A 27457-nucleotide genomic window follows, 5' to 3' on the forward strand; every position below is an offset into this window, starting at 1 on the left:
TCAATTTGACAATAATAATAAAATAATAATAATAATAAAAAGAAATAATTATATAGCATTGTATATATACGTATACATATATGCACATACATGTATAGTAAAGTATAAGAAAATATACAGTGTGTCACACATGAAGCTTGGTGGACTGGCCCTGAATCAAAAACATGTTCAAAGGCTGGAGGAGGTGACTTACAGGGAGAAGCTTAAGCTGCTTCATCAATTTACCTTATAAAGAAAAGAAATGAGAAGTGGCAACTATAGAGAATGGGTACTGTTACAGAAAAAAAAAAATTGGATATATAAGGATTTTTTTATCTACTGAAGAAAGGCAAAACAGGATCCAAAGCTGGGAAGCTGAAGTAGGACAAATTTAAATGAGACAATTTTTTAACTATAAGGGGTTTTAATTACTCTCTTCAAAGGAACCAATGAATTCTCTATCTCACAATATCTCCATTTAAGATTAGAATGCTCTGTAAGATAAGATATAGCTAAACACATTTTGATACAATACAGTGAGCTCAGGCCTTCCACTCTATGAATCCATGATCCCAAATGAGCAGTATTCTGGAAATCTCAGACAATATCCAATCAGAAAAAATAATACCATTAAAGTTCCAGAGAATGAGTTTATTTTTTCTTACAAAAAAGTCTACCTTTAAGTTAAGAAAAAGTGTGAAGTTTTCACTTTCTGGATAGAACTGTGTTTTGTTCTGTTTAAGAAATGTCACTCATTCAAATGCTAATTTGACTTTAAAAAACAGAGTTTGAACAAGTTCCATCTTAGTGTTCAATGTAATCTTATTTCTGCAATTTGATGTTTTGTTTTGTTTTGTTTTGTTTTTAAACCTAAGAATCAGTTTTAAAACTGTGTTAACCCTTACTGAAATTTTCCTTCTTATAAAATTGGAGCTGAGTGTTTTCTATAGGATCTTCTGTGAATTCATTCTCCATTTTTTTCTGGTCCAAAGAGTCTTCCTCACAAACACTCTTTATTCAACCATGTTTCAGCTCTAATTTTTCCAGAATGTTAAAGCAAATATTAAATTGTATTCATGGTCTGTCTAGCTCGATATCTCATCTCAGAAAGCAACCAATATCGAATGTGTGAGGAGACATTTCAGTGAATCCATGGAAAAGCAAGGGATAATCTGCATTTTGTTTCTTACCTTAATATTTAATAGTTATATATGTTTCTGAATCATGAAGAATGAGGCTTACATCTTCCAAAAAATACTTTTTAGCATTTATTATAACACCACCATATACTTTAGCTGTTTGTGCATATATTCTTCACATAATAGATAGCTAAATAGAAACTCCCAGTCTTGCTGGGATAAAATAAATTAATTGTGTTCAAAGAAAGTTTAGGTCTGGGAGTGTTTCTATATGTATATGTGCATTTATAATATGTGTATAGATACACACACACACACACACACACACCCTTACTTAAAGAGTTGTATTATCACACAGCGATTTTCACAGCGTATGTGATGCATGACAAAACTTCTCTTTCATCACTTTTTGAAATTTCCACCTTTTTCTCCCTTAAATATCTTTTTTTCTCTTTTATTAGGACAGAAAAAGAAGGGTTGTCCTCAATTTAATCTTTTTAGTTCATTCATTATTTAATATTCTTTTATCATGTCCTTTCATATTTTTTTATTCTCTTCATTTTTCTCTGTTGTAAGTTAAGCCATCCTAATTATTTCAATCACTTTTTTGTAGAAAACCTGTTCTTTCCTCTTAATAACAATACTGTTCTTCTTTCATTCCTTTGAATTCTTTAATTTTTTTTTTTTCTGAAATGACAGCCACAACTGAGAAGTTTGATTAATGTAATGGATTTTCTCTCCACATCTCCCGCTGTATTCTTTAACCAAACTTTATGCTGAAGACAGTCTTTACTGACTTCTCCCTAATGAGAACTTTGCAGAGTTTATCCAATGAATGTAGAACTCTCTAATATGCACAGTTACTGCATATTTCTTCCCTAATATCTTTTACTTCGCATTTACCACTTGCTATTATGTTATCAATTCAACTGGTTTCTGAAGTTCATCACATTATCCTCTGAACTTGCCTGACCTAACAGAATAACTTCTACACATTTTGCTACAACAATGTTCAATTCCATCTCCACAGAAGCTAATCTTACACAGGCCAATATTGCAGTTAGTTAGAAAACTGCCCAAATAAAAATGATGTTTTATATGTTTTATATGAGATTTACGTCATGCTCCTCCACCAAAAGGTGTGAATTTACATCTACACCAAAGAAGAAATCTGAAAGTTTATTTTGCTTGTAGAACATTAAGCAATGCACTAAAAGGCTGTTTGTTTCTTTGTTTTTCCTAGTTTGCACTGCTTCTATAATAAGAAAATCGACTGGCAAAGAGATAGGCAAATTGCTCTTTCCATACACAGTACAAAGGTAGAAGGGCTTCCGTACAAAAGTAATATTTCCTGTGCTGCTGAATTAAAGCACTTGCAAACTTGCTGTGTTTGTCTCTCTTCTTTTTTGGAGTACCAAGTGCACTAATATCTGTACACTTACTCCTTAAGAGCTGGTCCAGTTCTGCCCCACTATGTTTTAAAATACTTAACAAAGAAGTTCCTCAATACAGAATTCCATGCTGTTTTGGCACAGTTATGGCTGTATTAACTGTGAAAGAATATCACCTTTTTGGGCTATGTAAACACGTTACATTAATGCTCAAAGTCCAGTTAATTAATAATAATAAAAAATGCTGCACTCCATGAAAGTATTACTACACCTATTTTAAATGGTTTGTCTCCTTTTTCAAATTTTGTAACAAGGTCCAATGACTGGAAATAGTAACTTGACAAATTCAGGCAAAGGATAATGTTCAATTTTTTTAATCAATGATGGCAAGGATTTATTGGAATTATGCTGGTAATTCCTGTGTTGCTTGAAGTTTTCATATGTATACTGATACTTTTTAGAAAGACATGTTCAAACTCAATGAAAAGGCATGTCCTCAAGGCAGAGATGACTGGGTGAAATTCTGTCTTTCTCTGGAAGAAAGTCAGTCTACAAGATCACAACTGTAGCTTCAGGCCATAAAATCTATGACTCTGTATAAATTTGCTAAATTTGGCTATGGACATCATGGCCTCTTTGACTTTGGTACAGACTCTGTCATGCAATGGGGAATATTTCTCTTTCGCTATTTGTTCTGACTGAAATCTGCCTTTTCCTCCCAAGTTAACAATGCTGAGGGCTGGGCTAGACAAGCCTGTCAAACTGATAATTGCAGGAGGCCTACTGATGACAGGTTGAAAAGACAGAAATGTAAGATTTAGCACACAGTTTAATATATCATGACACGGAGAGTGAAATGCTTTGTGCAGACATCTCTGTTGGGGAGACAGCTAGACCTCAGCAGGGAACCTAATTGCATAACCTTTTTTTTTCCTTCTTGTTTAACAGCAAATCCATTCCTTCTCTTCTACTCTTCATGCATGCACTCTCCTTCCCACTACAGTGGGCTGATAAATTAATATTTCTCCTTATTTTCCACCCATTCTCTGTCCATTGCTTAACACAGATTACAGAGCAGAGGTATGTAGCTGTAGGGGGAACAGAAAGTCACATACTGACCGCTCATCATTCTATTGAGATATACTAAAGACCTTTTCAGGACATGGCCTGTCCACACTGTCAAATAACTTAACCAGTTCACTCATGGTTCTTGACTTCCCAAACATCCCTACTTCTTTCCAGAGAGCTGAAAATGGATTCTGGATGCTATTCTGACAACAGTCTGCTCCAGAAACAATTCTCTACTGCGTGTAGGTGGGACTATGCCAGATTTGTTTTCCTCTGCCCTTCAGAAATGATCCTGGTAGGTTCTGCAATCTCAGACTTCATATCACACACCAGAACTTGCAGTAGCTATCCTCAATACCACACTGCAAAACACTTTTCTCTGTGACATCACATTATTTCAAGCTCTTTGGACTGAGAAAGCAGTAAAAAAAAAAAAAAAAAAAAGCACAATTGGGTGAACTAAATATCAGAATGATAGATTAATATGAAGTTCAATAATACAAAGCACAAGACCAAACATAACATTAATAAGATTATTCTGCTGGTGGGATAAGGACTCTTAGCTCTCAGTGGAAAGCCTCACTTACCAGTCTGGGAAGGGTGCTCTTCCTCTTTCCTGCTTGCATTTTTCTGTCTTGTATGAAATTATAAACATTCAAGGTGTGAGATCTAGCACTCAATTATCGCAATTGCCAATGTACTTCCTCTCACTAACCTTAGTTACTAATACAGGCAAAACTATAATGCTTACAAAGAAGAAAATTGTACTTAAATCCCACATATCTTTGTGTGAGTCAAAAAAAAAATCAAAATCAAAACAAAACAAAAACTTGTAATATCAGTGAATCTGGTAAAATTATTAAGTAAACTTGATTAGACATTGCAGCATTCTGGAGCAGCCAAAATGATTTTATTTTCCATTAGACTTTGTTTAAGATGCATTTTTGTGAATTGCCAGAATCTGTAAAAGAGACAATAGTTCTCTTTGATGATACAAACTGCAAATAATCCCACTTAAAATATTGCTAGGTCTTGCTACTGCAGACATGTTGCAGAGTCTGCTTAATGCATAAACATTTTGGTTATTAATGGGATAGGCATATATAGGTATAATTATAGGTTATATAACTAGAGCTGAGTGTTCAAGAAAAGTTGTTTTTGCCTAATTTATGTCTTCATGTCTTTGCAACCAATAATTTGTCTTATAAAGCATTTATAAAATGCATGGCTTCAATCACAGAGAAACAATTTTGTGAAAGAACTTGATGATTTTTTTTAAATTAAATCAGATCAATGAAGTTGGCAGGTTCTTACTTCTGTGATGCAATGTCAATGAAAAGCTTTCATTCCCTCTTCACTATTAAAATGATATTCAATATTTGTTAATAACAACATACAGTGGTATGTATATACCTTTAGAAGTAAGTCACTACATACATATCTGAGACTTGTCTGTCTGTGGGAGAGAAAAGACAACCAAAGAGAACAGGCCCAAAGCAAAATCCAAGGCCTGTAATAGCAGAACAATACCTTCCAATCAGCAATTGACTTTTATAGAAATACTGCTTTTTACTTCTTTTGCTATGTACTCAGGCTAGCCAGTTCATTTTCTTTTACAATTATCAAAAACAGTAGGAGAAAATTAATCACACACATCTTGGAAAGGGAAGACATGGGAGGCTGGACTTACAAGGTACAGAAATTTCTGTTCTTCCTAAGCCATGCTGAGATAAGTCATTAATTTCTTCAATTTCTTCAACTGCTATTTACTCAGAGGATAGTGTATTGTCTTAGAGCACTCAATGTTCCCCTTGACTTTCACCCTTTCTGAGAGTGACACGGATGATGCTAATTCTGTTTTGCTGATGATTTCTCTGAATGGGAGAAATGTCCAGGAAGAGACCAGCTGTGACATTCACTCTCTTGCCTGGCACAAGGGTGAAAGAAAGTATAAATGATACTGACTGCAATCCCTTAATGCATTCAGCCTTCTGGTTAAAAAAGTAAAAATCTCCAAATTAGGCAGTTACATTTTAAAGGATCACTGGAATAATTAGACCAGATCTTTTTTTTTTCCATATGTGCAGCAGCAGTTTGTTTACTGCATCCACTTTCAGATTATTTTTAATATAAAAATCATATGGGAGTATTAAAAAGTAATAATTTAAATAAAATTTAAGATTAAAAAAAATCTTAAAGAGATAAAAAATTAAAAATTAAAAATTAAAATAGTGTACTGAAAATGAAAAGTAGACCATTAAAGGTTGCTGGAAAAAAATCTGTATTTTCTCTCTAAATATCTCAGCCTGTTTTGTCTCTGATTTCAGTTCTTCCACTCCTATTTCACCTGTTTCTGTCATCTTTCTCTCATCCATAAGATCTAAAGGATTTTTCCCTTTACACTTTTGGATGATGACACATGACTTGAAAAGATCCAAAATGTCATTCTGAGAGAACGAAAATGTAGTTTTGCAAATATTAACATCTAATTTTTGTTTAAGTTGATTAAACAATTTTGATTTAAAATGAGGAAATATGACCAACAAACCCCTCAAATTTTGCAAAGTCAGCTTCACAGATGTAGTGTGACATATAATTTTGCTTTTGTGTTTAATATTTTATAGAAAGTATACATAAATGCAAATTATAGATAGATAAATTTCAAAGACAGCCAAATGAGAGAAGTCTTTTGAATCTAAGTATGGAACTGCTGGAATAAAAACATAACAGTGAAATGAAGTAATGTAGAAATGGAAACCTTGATATAAATGATGATATTCATTTAAGAAAACAAATTGGTTCATTGCATCTTCAAGAGCTGACTGTGGATTCAACAGTGTTCTTAGCAATGGAATAGTTATTTGACTGTGGCTGAGAAGCATGAGCCACAACCCCTGATAATTTATAAAATATGTTAACTAATTGCCTTCATCAAATAATGGCTGAAGATATTTAAATACAATGTTAAAATAGACAAAAAAGAAAATCATTTGCAACACTCTGTGCTTCACTGTCATCTGATCTTGGATCATCTTTCTTAAAAGAAAACTGATTGAAACCTGAGAAACAAGATGTTCCAAGGGACAGACTCCTGCTCCCATTGTTCTGTTGTAGCTGCTGATTCCCAGATCCCCTTGCAGTGCATCTCTCACAGAATGGTTGAGATAGGAAGGGAGATCTGGAGGTCTCCTAGTCCAACTCCCATGCTCAAAGGAGGGTCAGCTAGAGCAGGCTGCTCAGCACTGGGTCAGGTTTTGAATATCTCCAAGGACAGAAACTCCACAGCCTCTCTGGGCAGCCTATTCCAGTTTGACCACAGTAAAAAACAAAACAAAACAAAACAAAAACAAACAAACAAAATCCTTATGTTTAAATGGAATTTCCAGTATTTCCATCTGTATTTCAGTGGACATCACTAAAAAGTGTCTGGCTCTGTCTTCTTTATTCCCCACATCAGGTATTTATACACATGGATAAGATCCCCTGCTGAGCCTCCTCTTCTCCAGGCTGAACAATCCTAGCTCTCTGGGGCTCTCCTCGTATGAAAGATTCTCCAAACCATTAATCATCTCTGTGGTTCTTCACTGGACTTGCTCCAGTAGTGCCACATCCCTCTTGTACTGGGGAGCCCAGAACTGGATGCAGTACTCCAGATGTGGCCTCATCAGGGCTGAGTAGAGGAGAAGGATCACCTCCCTCGACCTGCTGCAACGTTCCTCCTAATGCAGCCCAGGATGCTGTTGGCCTTCTTTGACATAAGACATTGCTGACTCATGGTTAAGTTGGTACCCAACAGGACCCCCAGATTATTCTCTGCCAAGCTGCTTTCCAGCCAGTCAGCCCCCAGCCTGTACTTGTGCATGGGATTATTCCTCCACAGGTGCAGGACTTGGCATTTCCCTCTTGAACTTCATAAGATTCTTGTCAGCCCATTTGTCCAGCCTGTCAAGGTCCCTCTGAATGGCAACACAGCCATCTAGGGTATCCACCACTCCTGCCAGTTTTTAAAAATCTGTAAACTTGTCAGTGGTGCACTCTGTCCCATGACCCAGGTCATCAGTGAAGATTTTAAATACAATGGCCCCAGTATCAACCCCTGGGGCACACCACTAGTGACTAGCCTCCAAATAAACTTTGTGCTGCTAATCACAACCTTTGAGCCAGGCAGTTCAGTCAGTGTTCAATCCACCTCACTGCCCACTTCTCTAGCCTGTACTTCATCAGTTTGTTTACGAGGATGTTATGGGACACAGCATCAAAAGCCTTACTAAAGTCAGGATAAACAATATCAATTGCTCTCCCCTCATTCACCAAGCTAGTCATTTTTTCATAGAAGGCTGTCAGCTCGTTCAGGCATTTCTCCTTCGTAAATCCGTGCTGACTATTCCAAACCACATTTTTGTCCTTCATATAGACTGGTGCCAGAAGTCACAGGCTTCCCACTTGCATCCTCATGGGTGTCTCCATTTCCTAACATAATAAGCACAGACTCTGTCTGACCCTCCTTCAGTATCTTTGGGATCAGTGTCTTGAAGCCACAGGGGCCTGCAGAAGCTCCTGTTCATCCTCTCTGATGTTGCACAGTCTGGTGGCCTCCTCCTGCAGCTCCTTACTGAACAACACAGACCCTCCAACAGTGCACATCTCTTGCAGGCAAAGAGCCCATCTCCCTCGATCACAGACCCAGCAAGGGGCCCTGCAGCCCCAGACCTGCAGAGCTGTGTCCTTCCCTGGGAATTCGGGCTGAGCCAAGGTCCCTGATGTGCCAAGGTAGTTGCTCCAGTGGCTGCTGGGGACTGTGCCCCACAGCACATCACCACCATTGCAGAGCCCATGGACACTGCCCCAGCAGAGATCCGGCCACCTTTTCTGCAAGCTGCTGCACAAGCTGCTGCGTCTGTTTATTGTCTCTTTTATCTGTGCTCAAATCCCACTATATATCAAACCCTGCAATCTGTTTTCTCCTATTATGTTTTCTAAGAAGCCAAAATGGCAAAGCTCTAAGCGATGCAGAGGTGTTTACTTTCACCATTAGGCATCACTTGCGCCCTAAGTTTCAAAAATATACAAGAATCATTCAGGGAGTTACAGGGTTGCATACATGTTTTAAAAATCAGGCCTTGAAACTAAAATTCTAAGATCAGGGAGCGTGTCTCCTTACTTGTCTGCAAAAACTCTAGCTCACTTTTTAGATTATAATAAATAGTAAGGGTAAGGTAACAAAAATCGATAAACAAACAAACTCTTTCAATTAGATCAGGCAGTATCATATATGAGGAATCTACTTAATACCAGTTCTTTTGGCTTGCTGTCAGCTCTTACATGCCAGAACTTCTATGTGATTTTTATATCATATGGATTTAAGGGTGGAGTCGTCCCAAAGGGGTTTCAGACTCCCTGTCATACAGACTGGAGTGCAGTAAACTTCACCTGTGTATTGAAACTGATACCGAAAGTTACTGAATGGCTATTCATGATAACCACAGACAGCTATAAACATTACATAAATCCAGATCTTAATGAACTTATTCTACAAAGCTCACAAAGCAAAATATTTTTCAGTAAAACTGATGACACAAGTCTGTTCTCTATTCTGAATGTTCTGGCTCATTTGTTTTAACAGAAGAAAAAATCAATTCAATTTAAATAGTCTCTAGGGAAATGTCAGAGTTCCACTCCTATTAGCACACAGAATTCCTCCTCCTTAAAGAGCGAAGGTACTGAACTCTACATAAGTTTTATTTTTCTTAATGGTGAAACCAATTTCAGCAGTCTTTTGAAAAAGTATTTTTCTATTTGAGATGCTGAAAGATGCATTAGAAGATCAGTGTTCACCTTGACTTCATGACAGAGTTTTTCATGTCCGCTACAAGTGTCCTATATTAAAGTGACATTGGAGTCTGTATTTTTTTTTTCCATATTCTGTGCCCATTAGATAATAAACATCCATCTGGATTTCACTCAGAATAAAGATAATGTTATTACTAAAATACATTATAGAGAGACGGTTTCTGCTCTTCCTAAATAAGACAATAATAGTTTCTAGTTGACGCCTGAAGTCTTATTGTCACTGATCAAAGTGCACACGAGTGTAATAATATCGTCATCTCTTTAAGGGCTTCATTTGCTAAGAGAAAAGAAAGAAGACAAGGCCCACACAGCTTCTCTTCCCACATCTCATCTTCAACAGTCTGGTGAAACTAGTTTAAGGCAAGATCCAAATGACAGTGCCATCTTGAAACAGAACAGCTCTAAAACAGTGATGGCTCTTTGGTAGTATGTTCTTGATCAGTAGTGTAAACAAAACTACCTCAGAAGAGCATGCGATATGTTCACATGAAATTTTGAAATCTTCTTGGACTTAATGTTCCACAGAAGACTACTGCTCTGTTGTGTGCTGAGAGAAGCAAACATACATCCAAAATGGGAGAGTTCTATCGTAAGAGAATTACATTAAAATTAATCAAGTGTATTATTTATCTGATTAAAGAAACTCAAAAATTAATGGAATCAGCACTTACATTTTTTTAATCTGTAGAAAAGAATAATTCTGGCATTGAGGGACTAATCTAACCTATCCATCTTTTGATAAACCATTTTGATTTTCATGAGATTCTGAACAGCTTGGCTTTGTTACTTCACATTTAGCTTCCGGACAGCTGCGACTGGAAACCCAAATATGAGGATTTCTTTTGATAATAGGAAAAATCTTTTTCTGAAGAGGAAATATGCTTTCAATAATATATTGAGTAGGGATGATGAGACAATGAGGTGAATGCTAGTCTAAATGGTAGAAGTTGCAATGAAAAGTTCCTTTAACTGTGGAGAAACTGTGGGAATGAAGAGAAAATGCAGCATTAAAGCAGAGACAGTAAGCAATAGAGGACACTTCTGAAGATATAATATACAAGATCTTAAGGGAAACATCAGCAAAATATTTGTAAGTGCCAGCAAAAAAAAAAATTTTTTTTTACATATATTAGAAAATATTTTCCCATTCTAGTAGTTGCTGTTGCAATAGTAGAGCCCACCAGTTGGATTTCTGTTCCTAGATATGAATGAAACATAGCCAGCAAGAGCCAAATATTTAATTCTCATAAGATTTATTTGATGTAGAATTCTTTATCCTTAATGTAATGTAATATCAAACAAATAAGAAATAGTACTTTAAGGAATTGCTCAGAAAATCTGGTTTCTAACAATTCTGAAAGTTATGTTAATTTCCAATATGGCAAATATTCCACACAATTGTAAAGAAAGGGGAAAAACCATCTGATATTAAAGTTTATGCATGAAGAGTGAATGTGTGCATTATTTTGATATAAAACACTTTTTTTCAAATGTGATACTACCATGCCAGAGAAATTATAAGGCATTAGTTATTTATGACACTCAATTTATAATGTATTGGACTCTTCCAGCAGATTAAATAATTACTACATAATGCAAGATATATGGCAGATGGTTAAATAAACCATTTTTATCCTGATGCAAATAGCAAAAAATATATATAAATAATGCCCAAATTGCAAGGCAATTTGAATAAGTAAATATATAAAATAAAATATAAGAAGTTAATATAGTCAGATGCTCTAAGTACAGCAGAAAGAAATCCTACTGTTTCCCTAAAAGTGATCAAAAGCTTTATAACTCAATGCTTGTTATTTTTTTCAGTCATACAGAAGTTAGTAACTATTAATCTTCATTTCCCATAATAAATTTGCTTTCTGGAAAAATGTGTAGTGTCCTAGCTAAACTGTGCATCAACATATTGCTGTTTAACATATCATAACATATGTTTAACATATCATAAGTGCAATCTGAAACTGACACATTCCTGAACTAGAAAAAAAAAGAAAAAAGAAAATAAATTTTATGGTCAAATTGTGCGTGCAAGCAGAAAAAATAAAACTAAAAGAAAGAAGGATAATCACTTGCAGATACAATGTTGCTATATCCTGGAAAGAATTAAATTTTTTACCTGGAAAATAATTCTCTTAGTCAATTAGATTTAGGGATTTATGAAAGCAAACCGTGTTATTTTTTAGCTAAATGGGATCTAAAAAGAAATATTGTCCAGTGTGCAATGGCATGTACTTTCCCTTTGATTATCAGCATTAGCTTCACAAAGCTAGGTAGCAAAAGAAAAAAACAAAACTCAATATTTTGTCTAATTAGGTGCTGAGATCTGTACAATTTCAATGATTTATCCTGGGAGACTGGAATAGGATTTTTAAATTGCTTTTCTGTGATGTTACAAAATAATGGAACACTGCCTTTCATATTTCTAACTTGCTTTGCTTTCCTGTATGTATCTGTAAGAGAGATCTAATGCCCTCACACCCTTGAACTTTTAAAAAGTAATAGAGTTTAATAAAATCACAGCAACTGTAGGTTCATGCTGATACTTACATTTGGATACTAAAAGGCAAAGAAAAATGTTGCGTTAGCCGTACTTTTGCTCTGCATTTCAATTTTTTATAGAGACACAGAATTTTAACTGGGAAGGATAAACTAGTACCCAACAACTGATTTTTTCAATGAGGAAATTATTTTTTAAGAAGAGAGCAGGCATATGCTATATCATGACACTGAAGGTGAGGAAATGAATAAATCGGTGACTTGATATCCGAGTATTAAACTTGATCAAGCGACACCCAGACTTTTCTCCATCACTTTAAGCTAAGCATTTAGTTTCCAGGTAGCTGTAAACTTCTAACAATCTCCCTTCTCACCACATCCACAGAAACCTACTTGGACAATCCTGTACTGATTCTGGCTAACCTTGCTGTTTCTCCAGATTCTACTCTTGCCCTCTTTATGTCTTAAACCAATTTTTTTCCATATTACTGATCTCAACACAAAGAAAAGTAATGAAGGCAAATTCCTACTTGCTTTCAATTATGCAGGAGGTTTAATTAACTGATATATAACTTTCACAAAATGTAATCTGAACTGGGTGTGAAATATCTGCATAGTTCCTGAGACACCTTGGGCCTGCACACAGGACTGCCGTGGGCCCATCTGGGAGCTTAGTGCATGATAAACTGGAGAATTAAACCTGACCTACCTTCCCGAGTGAATATTCAGTGACACATTGTTGAGTGTGTGTTCATCCAGAGACAGGTATCAAGGCTGATTAAAAGAATCACGAAAATGCCCCTGCCCTCTTGGGCAAGAAGATATTATTCTGGCATGCTAATGTAATGCAAATTTAGAGAGGTAAAGATGTGCTTACCATTTCTTTATTTACATTCAGTTTTGCAGATAAGACACCAAATTCTCAGCTCTACCACACTATTATCCTGAGAACCTGACTTGGAAATTATTATAACTGTTACCATTATGATTTGTAGCTCTTTAGTGAATTGGGTCATACTACTTAATAAGGGAGAAAAGTACAATGACAAGGTACTTTATAATTCAGAAAAAAATCTCTCTTTAATGCTCCTGATGATTAGGACAAAAATCCAAGGCAAAATCTAATATGCATGCAAATCAATATTGCTGAGAAAATACTTTAAGAGGCTGAGGTCTTCTGTCAAGAAACAGTGGAAGCTAGAATGACGTATTTCCCTTGAGATCTCTACATTAAAAAACCCCAACAATTTAACTACAGAGGTACATGGTGCTATGCAACATTGCATGAAAGAGAGATTTTCAAACTAACCTTTAACAGTAAACAGTATAGCTATGCCAGAGCATTGCTGTATTTTGGTAAATGAGCTTGTTCTAGAACTACTCCACCCTTTTAATGCTTAGGTAGTTACAATCTTTTCAGGTTTCAGCTACTTTCTTTGGCATATCTGTGGCTGTGCACCATTTAGACATATCACCATAGAGAGAGCAACGTCACACATCTCCAGCATGGTGCTGCCTTGTGAGATGCAGGCATACCTAAGGAGATTTTTTCCATTGCAGAAAAGAAAGATATTTCCAACAAGATTCAATTCAAAGACCTTTCTGGGGACACATTAGATCAATCATTCTCCTTGAGATATTCTGTTTTCTCTTCCTTCATCCTGTTTAGATTAACACCATAGTGGATAATCTTTTGTAGAAGAATATAAATGAAGAAGGGATAGATTAAAGGTTGAAACTGTTTCTTTCATACTACATAGGTTACAAAGCAGCGGACATTTTTTTTAATGTTAATGAAACGTATATTATATATGAATGTGTTCTTCATGACTTTTCCCTGTTTTTAGCAGCTATTAAGTGATCATAGCTGCCAATATGTCAAGGTCCAAAAGCATGTCAGATTTGTATGGATGGCATATGCTGCAAATTCAACATGTATAGAATGCATCAGACTCACAGATCTTGTGATTTAAGGTTGATCTGAACAGACACTGTGGTCATTTGAGCTGCACACGTCTAGAAATACGGGATGGCATCGCCTAACATGTAGAATTCAGTCTGTGTTATGTGAGTGTGGTGGACTGAAGGGCTGAATTAGTTTCAGGTTGATTTTTAGTATTGAGTGTTTGTTTTACAAGAAACAAATAGATGCCTGTCGCCTGTGCCTGAGCAATTAATTATCAGTATACTCTAATAAACTAAGATCTGGGAAAGTTTCCTTCATCCAGCGTTCTAGCTTTTGACACTACAATGTAGCACTGATTTAAAAGAACAACAAAAGCAAACTTTCAGAGAACAATATTATTATATCTTTTGATAATTCTTTTATTTGTTAATAGCCGATGCGTTGAGAACACTTTTTTGGAAACAAGTTAATCATAAATAAATACAGTTTTATTATTGACCAACAGAATATGAGCTACTATAGGATCAGCCTGTTGGTTTCAATGTTAATTTCATTCTCCTCATTTCACTGATTATATAAGTGCATTTCTTTATGATCCGCTGCTGCTTGTCAGCTCTGGTGTCCTATTCATAAAGGCACTGAAGGTTCTTATCTACCCTTATGTCGATAATGGCATCTCAGATTCCCATGCAGCTGCCTACGCATCTCTTTGCTTTGTCTGCTCCTCGTAGTGGTTTATATAATGGTTTGTTCTACATCCCACTCATTTTTTAATACCGTACTTATTTTTGTCTTTTTTTTTTTTTAACTGAAGGATGTGAATTTGCCTTTTTTGCCTCGTCTGTAGCCTTGCAATGATAGTACATAGAAAGAAAATGCTATCCTGCAAGCTAGTGGAGAAAGAAGAAAAAGGATCCTCTTTATTCTTTGCATTTCTTATAGTCTTACAGTTACCATGGATACACCTGTTAAAGCTGTATCAAGCCTTTATTTATATTCCCTATTTTTCTTTAATATTTTCTGTTTTTCCTTGAATGCCTTTTTGATAAATTATAACTTTATAGACAAACATCTATTTATTGATGCTTAGACACTAAGTAAAATAATGTTATTGCTTAATTACCATAAAAAATATTAAATGTAAGATGAAAGTTAAACTCTCACTGACTTGAAAGCTATCCTTCAGTGGAGGTCTAAAGAGCAGTATCACTCATCTTTATATTTTCCTTGTTGAACAAGCAATAATTTACAGCTAAATATTTTATGAAAAAGGTAAAACTCCAACAGTTGGTATACTTTCTAAAATGCTTTTCCTCAGTTGCTGTTACCCCAATCTACTGTGCTTGAGAAGCGCTAAGCCTGTGTCTTCCTGGTTCAAGTGTTTAAAAAATGCTTGCTAGTACCACCCATTCTTCAGAGGCTTTTTTCCAAGCCAAGTTTATTTCCCATAAAATGAAGTGAGATGATTAATCTTCACATTCACCTCATAAACTGCTTCTTTAATCTGCATAATTTTTATCATAATCAGTTGTTCATTATAAACCCTTAGTATCAACCTCTTTGTGACTTTTATTTTGTCCTTCATCTATTTCAATGTGATCAGGTATTGTTTTACTGATTTAGCAAGATTTCTAGTATCTGCACCTTCTTCTGATATTTTCATGGAAGGTATATTTTAAAATAATCTGCTGAAATTTTAGACATTTGTAGTTCAAAAGTATATTATATTTTTTCATCAAATGAAAGCAATGGAATTAAAATATTTTTTCATGACAATTTTAATTTTATTGATGTATCTTTCAGTATTAATTAGACTATTGATTATAATGTATTTATTATCAATTATTTTATTGATTCCTTTATTAAGGAAATATCAGAAATATTAAACGGGTGAGAGCTCCCATTAATACTACCTGTTATGTTATCACTAGCTTTAAGACATTAAATACATCATGACTTTCTCAGTTTTATTTAAATATAAACTACCTTATAGATTTTATTCTATTTTTTTTGTTTAATATAGTATCTTAATTTTTTTTTCAAAAATATGTTGATTTGGCATTTCCAAAATCATACCTACCTACATCAATAAATCGCCTCTGTATTTTTTTTTTCTTCAAATACAACATATATGGTCACTCACTGGGATCTAAGTTGCCTTTGTTTTAACAAAAAGCTACAACTGTTCTTTTTTTATTATTTTCCATTGAAAATTCTAAGTTAGTTCACTTGACAAGTTAACAAGTCAGAAATATAATCTGTCTAAACACTGAGAAATATTTTTATTCCTGATTAATTACTATTTTTCAATTTTTTTTACAGTTTCTCAATATCATAAAATCTTTTTCTATAAAGGAAAAAACTCAGACATTTCTTTTTTTACAAAATAAAAAAGAAAGAACATTTAATTTTTTAAGAGAAAACACTGAAACTTTTATTCCAGTAATATTTGATAGAAAACTATTGTATTTATCTGAAGCTGATTTTTTTTAATAGGTTGATTTTAAGGAAAATGTTAGGTAGAGAGTCCAAATCCTCACTGCAGGGCCAATGTAATGGCTGAAACTATTTCTCTTATCTAGACAGTAATTTGGTTGAGGACTAAATGCAAGGATTTGTCTGAGAGATTTCTGGCCTTATGCTGTTATGTCCAAATTAACATTTTAGGCTGAATAAAGTGCTACATAACTTTTAATAGGCTAATGCTATATCTTCTTGCATAACTGCAATTGCCAAATTATACCTTAAAAAAAAAAAAAAAAAAAAGCTCAGTTTTGTTCCTTAGAACAGGATTACTCATTGCCAAGCAACAACTGGTAAACCTTTTCCAAAATCCTTTTTCTTCAGGACATACCTAAACACTTGCAGCTACATAAGAATATACTGGATTAGAAGAGAATATTCCATCCTATTTTGGCTAACCAGGGGTTACTTATGAATGTTTCATTTGTGTTTCAATGCAGAATGAAAGCATTTGGCCAATATTCTGCATCGATTTTGGGTGCATTTGCTCAGTCTGTCCACACTGTTACAGGAAAAAAAATCACATTTTAAGCAAGAAGTGTAAAATGGCCTTTGAAAGTCAGTGGTCTTTACAGCCACATTTGAGCTATAGCGAGCTGTGTTATTGCTCCGAGTCTGTGTCAGTGTAAAGTCAGATTGTTAGTTTTAGTATAACTGATTAAAGAAAGTTTAAACTATCAAATTTGATTTTTTACTGAAATAGAGAATAGAGCTCTCTATTGCTAAGCACAGCTGATAAAAAGCAATTTAAGATATGATACCCAAACTGTATCTCTAGGACTCTAGACTGAAGTGCCTTTAAAAAAGAAAGGATTTAGACTCTTCAGACAAGTTGGCTTGAAGAAGACTATCCAAGTGGTATCAGTTTTATGATGAGAACTGATTCTGGGAAGTTATCCCCAGATCGAAAATGTTATATTGGTGCTAACACCCTGCTTCACAAAAATTAAAAAATGAAAGGCTCACAGCTTCATTTATTTTAAGACTTTAATTTGGCTTTAACTGAATATAACTGATGCAATTCAATATTTTACTAGTCAAATTTGTAAATGTACTGTTCTCTGTGGTGCAAAGCTTATCTGCAGCTGAAGACCAGAAAATGAGATTTAAGTGCGAGTATGACTGGTGCGGGATCCTTGCATACATACATTGTTTATGCCAGTCTGTTAATTTCTACCTTTTACTCTAGTATATATTAGATTAAGATGACATCACATCCTAGAGTAATTTGTTTTTCTCTATTGTCTTAAAGGGAGTTTATTCAGATGCATATACTTATTTGTTTAAAGGAACAGCCATCAAAGTTTTCTGACTCACAATACAGCCAGTCTTTTAGTTTGAGGGTGTAATAACATTCTTGTTTATTTACCACTTCTTTTGGAATTTTTAATTTTCAGAATTGATATTGAGATTTGGAAAAAAAATAGAAATTAAGGGATTATATTCTGGAAAATATCCCAGTGTGAAATTAAAATTTCTTATCACTTTTCTTATCAGTTATCATCTTTGCTTTTATTTCTTGCATTCTGGTCATTTTGTGAACTGAGTGACCTGTAGTTGCAAGCAATATGTTATCTACTATTCAATTAAAAAGTAGTGAACAAACAGCAACAGATTTATTCTAATCTAACAGTAAATTCATGAATGTGTTATAAATTGCATAAAGATCTTTCTAGACAACAGCAGTGTAATCACACTCAAATAGCAAACATTACAGACTGTAACTGAAAGGAATATATGAGCTGTGGGGCCCAGTAAAAATTATCTTTGCTACTTAAACAAGAAGTACTTTCCAATATAAAACAGGGATTTTTTTGTTAAATTTATATACATACATACATACATACATAATCAATGATATATTTAGAATAGAATATTGAATATTAAAGTTATCTTTTAATAAATACCTTTTTTTGAGTACTGAAAACAGATTTGGCAACATATTTGCAACCAACATCCAATATGGATAGAACTGCTTTAGGCGTTTTCATTAAAAAAAAAAATAAATCATAGCATGAGATCCAGGGAACACATCTTCAGTTTGCAAAATCTTCTCAATAATCTTCATTGTACCTTGAGAGGCAGACACTGCTCCCAAGCCACAGACTGTTTCATTTGAAATAGGCTAATTTCTTTTCATTAATGGAAATTGGAACGTGCCAGCTCAGATGTACTACTCAGTTGTACATCCTTCTATAGAGGTCCTGCCCCTAAAATTGTAGAAAAAGTTTGTAATGTGCCATAAAGTATCATGCAGTTTAAAAACACATGATAAACAATAATTACTTTTGAAAATCTAAAAATTCTTTGTAAGGTGTCTCCTGAATTTTAAATCACTGCAGCAGAGAATAATGAAATACTTTTAAAAGTAGATAAAACAATCTATAAAATATCACTTAATAACTTAAAAAATATATAGGCTTAGATTGATTATTGTTGTTATATTTATATACATATTTTCCCTCTGAGATTTACCATGTAGTAAGAATAAACTAAAGTCAAGATGAATTAATTACACAGGAGATCAATTTTTCTGACCATTTTCATTGATGAAAGCATAAAGTTAAAATTACATCAATTTGCACTTCAGTCATGATTTTCTTTATTAATAGTCAGAATCTTTTTCTGTTGGCTCATCAGCAAAGAGGGTTATGAATCTCCACCAGTGAATGAGCTCTTTACGCACTTTCTGATGAAGAAGAAATTATTGCACTATATTCCCATGACACATTGATTTAATACACTTTCTCTCTGACAGCTACAAACTGTGCTTAAAATAATAACAAAAAAAGAGAAGACTCTTAACAGTCAATAAGGACCTGAATTAATGTATTAATAAGTAATTTCTTAAAGAAAATGAAAGATTCAGTAAAAGTACCTACCACCAAATAATTTAACCTTTTTTCTATTAACAATAGGTTTTCTTAAGACCTTTAAATGGCATAAATAATCAAAGGATCTTAAGATCTTCATAATGAATACTGATGGTGATCTCATGACATAACTGTCATGTGCATGTCTGCACATGAATGGAAAACCTTACAGTAATTTGAGTGATGCAGAAAATCACTAGAAATACTTATCTGAGTAAAATATTCAATATTAGGCCTAGCATCTCCAAAACTGCTTCAGAGTGAATAAAGAAGATTATTTTCTTGAAAGTTCAAGAATATTCTCTTTGAATATGCAGAATTTAATGATCATTATTATAAAACTTACTATGTTTGGGTTCTCCACACCAAGAAAAAGCAAAATAATCCCTTCACTCCCCAAGTTTGCTGAGCAAACTGTTTACTTTATTAATTTTTATGTAATATTAATTACTCTTAAAACTCAACAGACATTTAACTACATTTGTATTCATTGTAAATTCTAATATGTTTAAGTAGTCTCTTTAAGAATCACAACAATAATCTGTAAATCTATAATTCAATGCCTATATTGCAAATTTCTGCCTTAAATGATGTCAGTGTTTTTGGATTGTCATTTTTGTCATTAGCATTTAAGGTAAATTTATATTGATAAAAAACTTAACTGCATCTCATAACCTTATATGAAATACGACTTTTTATTCAGCATCTTGTACTCAAACTTCAGAGAAGAAATTTTAGATGAATAGCAGCATTAAGTTTTCACATGAATTCAAAAACATTCTCCTATGCAAAGTACAATTACTAAAAGAAACAAAGTATTCAATAACATGAAAATCTCCCTACTATTATTATTTGTTTTTTTTTGTTTGTTTTATTATTTGTATTTGCCTTCAAGATGTAGCTGCATTTGGAATTCAGTTATCAGTTAATTTATTTTCACACTTGGCCATTTCATATATTATAACTGCTGACAAAGTAAAGAAAGCCACCATGATTTTTCTACAGGCACATGGATTTGGTAGTAACTGAACACTTCCAATAAAAGCAAACTGGTTTAACTCACTTTGCGGTGAAAGGGAGGGCTGTTTATAACTTACAAGATGAAAAGTGGTTGTAGTTTTACATTATGGACCAAAGCATTGATAATGCTGTAAGTCCATAGAATGACTGCAGTAAGACTGGGCCAACCAAGTTATATACATATACGTGTGTGTGTGTGTGTGTGTGTGTGCGTGTGTGTGTGTGCGTGTGTGTGTGTGTGCGTGTGTGTGTATGTGTGTGTGTGTGTGTATTTATGCTATCATATATATTTGAATCCCTAGATACATATACGTATCCTTAGTATTATTTTTGGATCAAATCCTAATAGATGGCCTCAGTAGACATAGAGTCCCATCTTATTTTTCATCTGTTAGCTCTGATTTTACTTAATCCCTTTAGCATGTATTTCGCCTCAAGCTTTCTGTCTGATGCTTCAGATTCTCTACAATCTTTCCCTCCATTAACAGTTCTCACTACTACATACAAATTATGGGGCTATCCCTGCTTTCTCCACAGCTAATTCTCTTGTTCCTTCTCATTGTCTAGTGTTTTGGATTCTACAGGAGTAGGGGTGGAAGTAGAATATAGTGAAAATCAAGCTGGATTGAAGAAGCAGGTGGCTTTGGGATACATTCGTTCTCAAGTTACAGTCTCTTGTTCCCTTTCTAGGAGTATACAAATATCCCTTGAACTGGGTCTCTACAGGTTCAATTTTGACACCCATCCACTTGCCCAGTGTAATAATAATAAAAGACTAAACCTGAAAAAAAATGGTGTTTGTTCCTTTTTCAGCATTGGAAGCTTTGTTCTAAACAGGAAACAGTCTTATCCATAAAACTTTGCTCGCTGAGCTCCAGTGTGTAATTTCTGCAGTCTACATCGCCTGCCTCTTGCAGTAATTTTCAAGATACAGGCTACAAATACGCAGGAGCTGTGCTGATTTCCCTTTGCTGTACATATGTAAAAGGTAAAATGAGTATTTTGTACAAGAAGTGGGCAGAATGTAAGAACATCCAAATAGTAAGCTTTTTTTTTTTTGTAAACTAAGTAATCTTTTATATTTTTCTTAAAGCCTCAAGTACTGTGAACATATGACTTGCCTTTTTCCTTGCTTTTTATTTTTTTAAGACAGCTCCCTTTTTTTGCAGGCTTAGTGACAAATGCAAAATTATGAATTGAGTACATCATTGGTACTCGTAAACCAAAAGGTAACTGTCTTACATTCAAAAACTCTGATTATTTATTAAACTAAATCTGATGAATATCAGCATAACTTTATAACTGTGTTGCTCAGACTGAGATATTGCCTATCATATTCTGTGTTTCAGGACTTAAATTGTTCTCACTGGAGAAAATTGAGAAATTTCTGCTAAAAGAAACTGCTTTCCAGTAAGTGTTAATGTCCTCACAACACTGGATACTGTATGGTGTCATTTAAGGACACTGCTTGGGAGATATTTCTTGACACAGTGAATCCATGTAAGCCTTTCAATCACTCATATAACGCTTAACAGAACAGACAACAAATCTTGTTAAACAGAAACAAATAAAAATGATGTGGACTTTGATGCACCAGAATGATGTCTCTCCCGCCACCTCCCACAGGCTTCCATTTTATGATAACACTTAGCTGAACAAATATTTACTTAAGAGCTAAGTATGCCTAATGTGGTCTATGCCATTTCCACTTGAAATTAAATTTCGTCTTCATTTTTAACTTATCATCCTTTTTTCTATATTTTATAGACTTTTATGTTAACACATAATGTCATTTGGTACTTTTTTATTATCACCATCAAAGTTATTTTATCCTACAACTCTCTAACTTCCCTATTTTCTCTCCGCCTCTGATTTTTGCATTTACTCTCTTAGATGTTAATTTTGCGTGCACCAGTTTCATGACAGTCACATTATAGGCAGGTGCTTAAGAACACATTTGTGTTACGTATTTAGCTGCCTTCCTACCAGCAATAAATGGAAGGTATTTTTATAGCGTTGCTTGTCTGGTTCCATGTATCAAAATTCAGTCTCCTGGGAGTGGAGGAGGACAGGGGATCCTGTGACCTGTCTCCAGGCTCAGCTGCACAGGGGTTTGTTAGCTCCTGCCATCCCCCATCATCCTTCTTCCCACTCCAATCATCCTCCAAATGCTGTATTTGAATACGGATAGTGAGATCGCTAAATTCAGCAAACCAAAGCCCAGAGTTAAAGCCTAGGCATAACAAATATTGTAAACATAGCCAAATATTGTAGACATATTGTAAAATAGGAGCTTTCCTGTTTCTCAGGTAGATTCCTCTACCTTCCTTATATTTCAGTTGCATCTTTCTCTGTCTTTCTGGCTTCATATTACTCTCCCATATTCCATACTATTTTGCTTGTCAGTTAAATTAGAATTATTGTTAGCTGAAATAATATTTGTGGGTCCCACAGTTTACCCTTTATTTTTTGCATGTTAGCATCACTTATTCACCTGTCACTATCACTGCTTCCACTCATTTTCTATTGATGGCACTGAAACCACCCAACATATGAGTTGCTACAGCACGTACTTTCACTACGTGACCTTTCCATTTTCCTTTTCTCATTTCTACATATATCAGCTTTTACACACATAGTTCCACATAAGATTATACGAAGAGAGAATAAAGGTATTGGACTGCTTGGTTGTGATCTTAGTTACAGCAAAGTAAATCCAGAATATTTTTACTGGTGTCAACAAAAAGACATCAGTCTAAAGTATGGGTGTCTGTTCCTAATCTTCTATGTAAAATCCAGTTCAAACAGCTCTGTCATCATTACTACAAGGATATAACATACAATGTATTTTAGGAAATAAATGAAAATGAATTTCTTACTGCAGACCCATATTCCTTTCTCATTAAAAAGGACACTTATTAAAATAACATTTTTATGGAATTCATGGATAAAGATATATATTTATACTAAAAAAAAGAAAAAAGAAAAAAGAAATTCTCTTATTCAAGCAGTCAGGAAATACTGTATTATAGTTTCTATGCAATTTCAGATGAGGAAAAAGAGCATGTCTCTGTTGGTTCCAAACCATTGCCTTTAATCATTTGCATTATCACCTTTTAGTTATTAGAAAATATTATTTCTCTTATAAAAGGGTCAATAAGATCACAATTTTTACATCTTTCCTCACTTTACATGATTTTTAAAAGATGCCTCAATTTATGCAATATTTAAAAGTATTTACTTTTTTCTCACCTCAAGCAACCAGATGCCTTGTGAGCTCCCTTTTTTCTCCTGTGGGAAATATATCAGTTTTTCTCCAGTCATCACCTCAACATTCCTGGAGAGCTTTACTTAAAGTATAGGGGCACCTTTTAGATCTATTGATTCAAAAGCATCCATAAAAGTATCAGTCCAAAATAACAAGTGTTTTTTGAATTAACTACAAAGGATTTGGATCTCAGCCCCAACCTGTCTTGCCACTGGGAAAAGTTTTTCTCTACCAGGCATTTCCTAATGCTTTCTTAATGTTTTTGTGTGTAATGGCTCAAGTCATTGCATTTTTAGCACTCCTTTGAGAAGAGTATTAGAAGTAATAACAGTTTCTGTAAAATTCTGGAACACTGGCACGGAAGGCGTTATATGTATTTCTGCATCTTTATAATTACATTTGATCTTAGGAAACAATTTCGAATCACAGAGCTATTTAGTATCACAGTGTCATTTGGCATAGGTTCCCACCACTACTATAGGTTATTGTAATACCTATAGATTGTGTTTAATAGCAAAACTGCAGTATCCCAGCTACTGTACAAATGCATATTATTAGTAGTGTTAAATGGCAGTAAAAAAAATATGCACTTTGGTTTTGAGAGATATTTATAAAGAAGAACATTAAAGGACTTGCTACAGATTGTGACTCAGGGGAATGGACAGGATGACCTAGTAGGTCTTTTCCATTTTTATCTATCATGACTTTGTAATGATTTTATCAAACCATGCAACCTTAGCAGAACAGAAAACGGACAGTTCCATTTCCTAGACCTTATTCATGTTATGTTCTGGTGGGAATGTCATACAGATTCTAAATTCCTTTCTTTAAGACAGAAAAACTCATCACCCTACAACTGATGAATAAGAAAGGATATTTTTGAAATATTTTAAAATGACTTCTGTAATTGAATAAATGAGAGTTTCTTTTTCTGTTATATTTATATATGTAAATATGTATGGATATATATATGATAGAAAAATGCATTTTATTTAAAGAAAAATATACAACTCTTTTGCTTAATTTCAAAAATGAAACAAAACTACTGCATATTTCGCTGAGTAAATCAAATTGCCTTTTACCTTTAGCCAAAAAAATCTAAAAAATCTAATGATGATGATGATGATGATGATGATGATGATGATAACAAAATGGTAAATTGCAGTTGGGATATTTGATGACTTAAATAAAAGACAGTGAGATTATTGACTGGTTGATCCTGGGCTCATTTTCTAGTGTTTGGTAGTCTCCAGCCATTTCCCAGAAAGAAAATGAATACAATAACAAAGATTTCAACATAGCCAGCCCATTTCCTGGAAGTGTTAGGACAAAAAGGATAAATAATTCAATAAAAAAGAAAGCTGAACTACCAAGTTAATCTACAGTTAAGTCATGGCTGAAGCATCTTCCACTGTTGCTAGTCATATTTTACTATTATTTTGTGGTAAACAGGGACTTTGGTCTCCAGGATAGTCGATATGTACTATTCACAATGTGCCATATTAAGTATTATGGGATGGATATATTTTCATTTAAACCAGTTATAATATATAACAACAGATGTCCTTGTTTCCTTTTTATCCTTATTTGTGTCATTATCTTGATATGGAATTTGCATGAAAGGAGAAAAAGAATTTGTGCATGTGTTGGTTTAATTTTAACTCCTCATTAGTAGTATGCGGCATAATTCCATTGTCCTCCAGGGATGTGAAAATATATTAATTTAAATCTTGTCTTTTTGCATATCCTTGGAAAACAATGAAATTATACCACATATTACTAATGAGAAATTAAATCAGGTCAGGACATATACAACATATATATGTATGTATAGCCTGATAGTATTCTAGGGTGTGACTCATTTCATTGTAAGGAAAATATTTAAAATAGATACCATGAATTATACTTTCAAAAATGTCTTTTTCTCTCCATTGACAATAAATGGGAAAAGATGACTAGCTTAGATGTAGATGTCTAAAAGGTGAGATTTAACGAACCCTTAAAAAAGGAAAATAGTTCTTATTTGCATTTTTGGATTCAGGAAATCAACAAAACAAATGGAAACAAGTTCAGATATCACCTTTACCTTTCTGTGTGATCACTAATATCAGGTAATTTTTAGCTTGTGACTCTATAAAATAAGGAGAAAAGAAGCACTCTGGAGAAGAGGGATACAACACAGCATATTTAATGCTAATAGTGGTATGGATCACCCTATAAAAAAAACTTATCTGAAACAGACTACAGGAAAACATGCTCTATCAGTCATGCTGAAACTATTGCTATCAGTACTTTGTAAAGTCCATCACTAATACAGTATGTCAGCATATTTCATATCATACCAGATAAATGAAAACACACAATACTTTGTTTAATAAGATATTAAAAACTATTCCTTTTTCAAAATTTGTGAAAACAAAACTGAATTTTCTGATCAACTCATGTAAGTTTCAGGGTTTCTTTTCTTGCTTTTCTGCCTTTTTTTTCAGTATTAATATTTTGGTAAATGATAAAAAAGTCATTTAAGCTTCTTTACACTCTTAGTAAACTGACAAGAACAATTTAAATAGTTATTGTTACTGTTTAGAGTGCTATGCTAGCTTAAAAAAACTGTGTTTTGCATTAGAAGATATATATATGAAAAACGTGGTAGCTTTTTTCCTTACCTAAACCATGCCTATGTGTTGACATTGGTGGTAACACAGTCCACGCCTTCGTCTTTGGATTGTAGCATTCAACAGTGTTTAATGTCTTTAAACCATCCCGGCCTCCAATAACAAACAGTTTCTCGTCAATGACAGCGACACCAAACTGAAGCCTCCTGCCATTCATCACTCCAGCCTGGATCCATATATTTGTTCTGAGATCATACTTTTCAATGGTTGTAGCACCTGATGAGACACATTAATGGGATAACATATACAAAATTGGCATTAGATATCTTTATTTTTGTCTAAATTTGACACAGCTTTACTACAATTTTCTGATTACTTCATACATCTAGACAAAATTTTCTGTTTCTTTAGAAAGATCAGTGACAATGATCTGTGTGCCCTTAAACCAAATGTAAACTCATGATTTGCATTAGGAATGGTTTAGTGTACTGCTCATTAAAACTATTTTATTTGTGTTATTATACCCTATAAAATATGAGAAAGCACATTCAAAACAGGACTGATGTCTGATACACATGGTAAATTTTCCTCTTCTTCTTTAAGTTAAACAGGGGACTTTGTACAGTTCTGTGGGGTGTGAAAGAGTTGGTAAGATTTTAGTACATGGCTATGTATATTTATCACATATATTTATACGTTTATGTAAGTAATAATAAAATGGAAGAAAAGCATCACTTACAGTGGAAGATTAAGAGGATTGTGATGGTCTTTTATTCACAGAGTATTTGATTTCATAATCTGAGATTAGCCATAAATAAAATTGTACCAGATATGAGTTTTACTCTTCCTGAAATTTCATTGTGCCTGGGAAAAGGGACTGATGGCCAATAAATCCTTCCAGATCATAGAATCATAGGATAACAGGGTGATTCAGTTTGAGAGGGACCTCACGAGGTCTCTAGTCCAAACGCCTTCTCAAAGCAGGGTCAGCTATGAGATCAGACCATATCCATTCAGGTGTTGACAACCTCCAAGGATGGCAATTGCACAGCCTCTCTGGACAAACAGTCCCATTACTTGACAGTCCTCATGGTGAGGATATGGCACACTTTTTATTTATTTATATATATATTTTTAACACACCCATATTCAGCTGTATCCTAAGAATATTTGATGACAGAACAGAGGTGTTAGCTGATGTTACTTTGTTTTATGGCTGGAGCTGTAAGGAGAGTTTGCAGATGCTTCACTATTTACTGCAGGAACAAAGGAGAGGTTGTAGAGGTTCTCTACACAACTACTTTCCATTTGTTC

At 34.2% G+C, this 27457-nt stretch overlaps 1 protein-coding gene across 1 annotated transcript in view; it reads right to left on the reverse strand.

The window, feature by feature from the left end:
• Nucleotides 1–27457, reverse strand: part of KLHL1 (kelch like family member 1) — a 262591-nt gene that overhangs the window by 30635 nt on the left and 204499 nt on the right. The window contains exon 8 of the mRNA XM_067289682.1: nt 26195–26419. Coding sequence (XP_067145783.1) covers nt 26195–26419 — 225 coding nt within the window. The remainder of the gene's footprint in view (nt 1–26194; nt 26420–27457) is intronic.

This window comes from Apteryx mantelli, chromosome 1 (genome assembly GCF_036417845.1).
Source record: "Apteryx mantelli isolate bAptMan1 chromosome 1, bAptMan1.hap1, whole genome shotgun sequence".
In the NCBI taxonomy this organism is placed as follows: Eukaryota; Metazoa; Chordata; class Aves; order Apterygiformes; family Apterygidae; genus Apteryx; species Apteryx mantelli.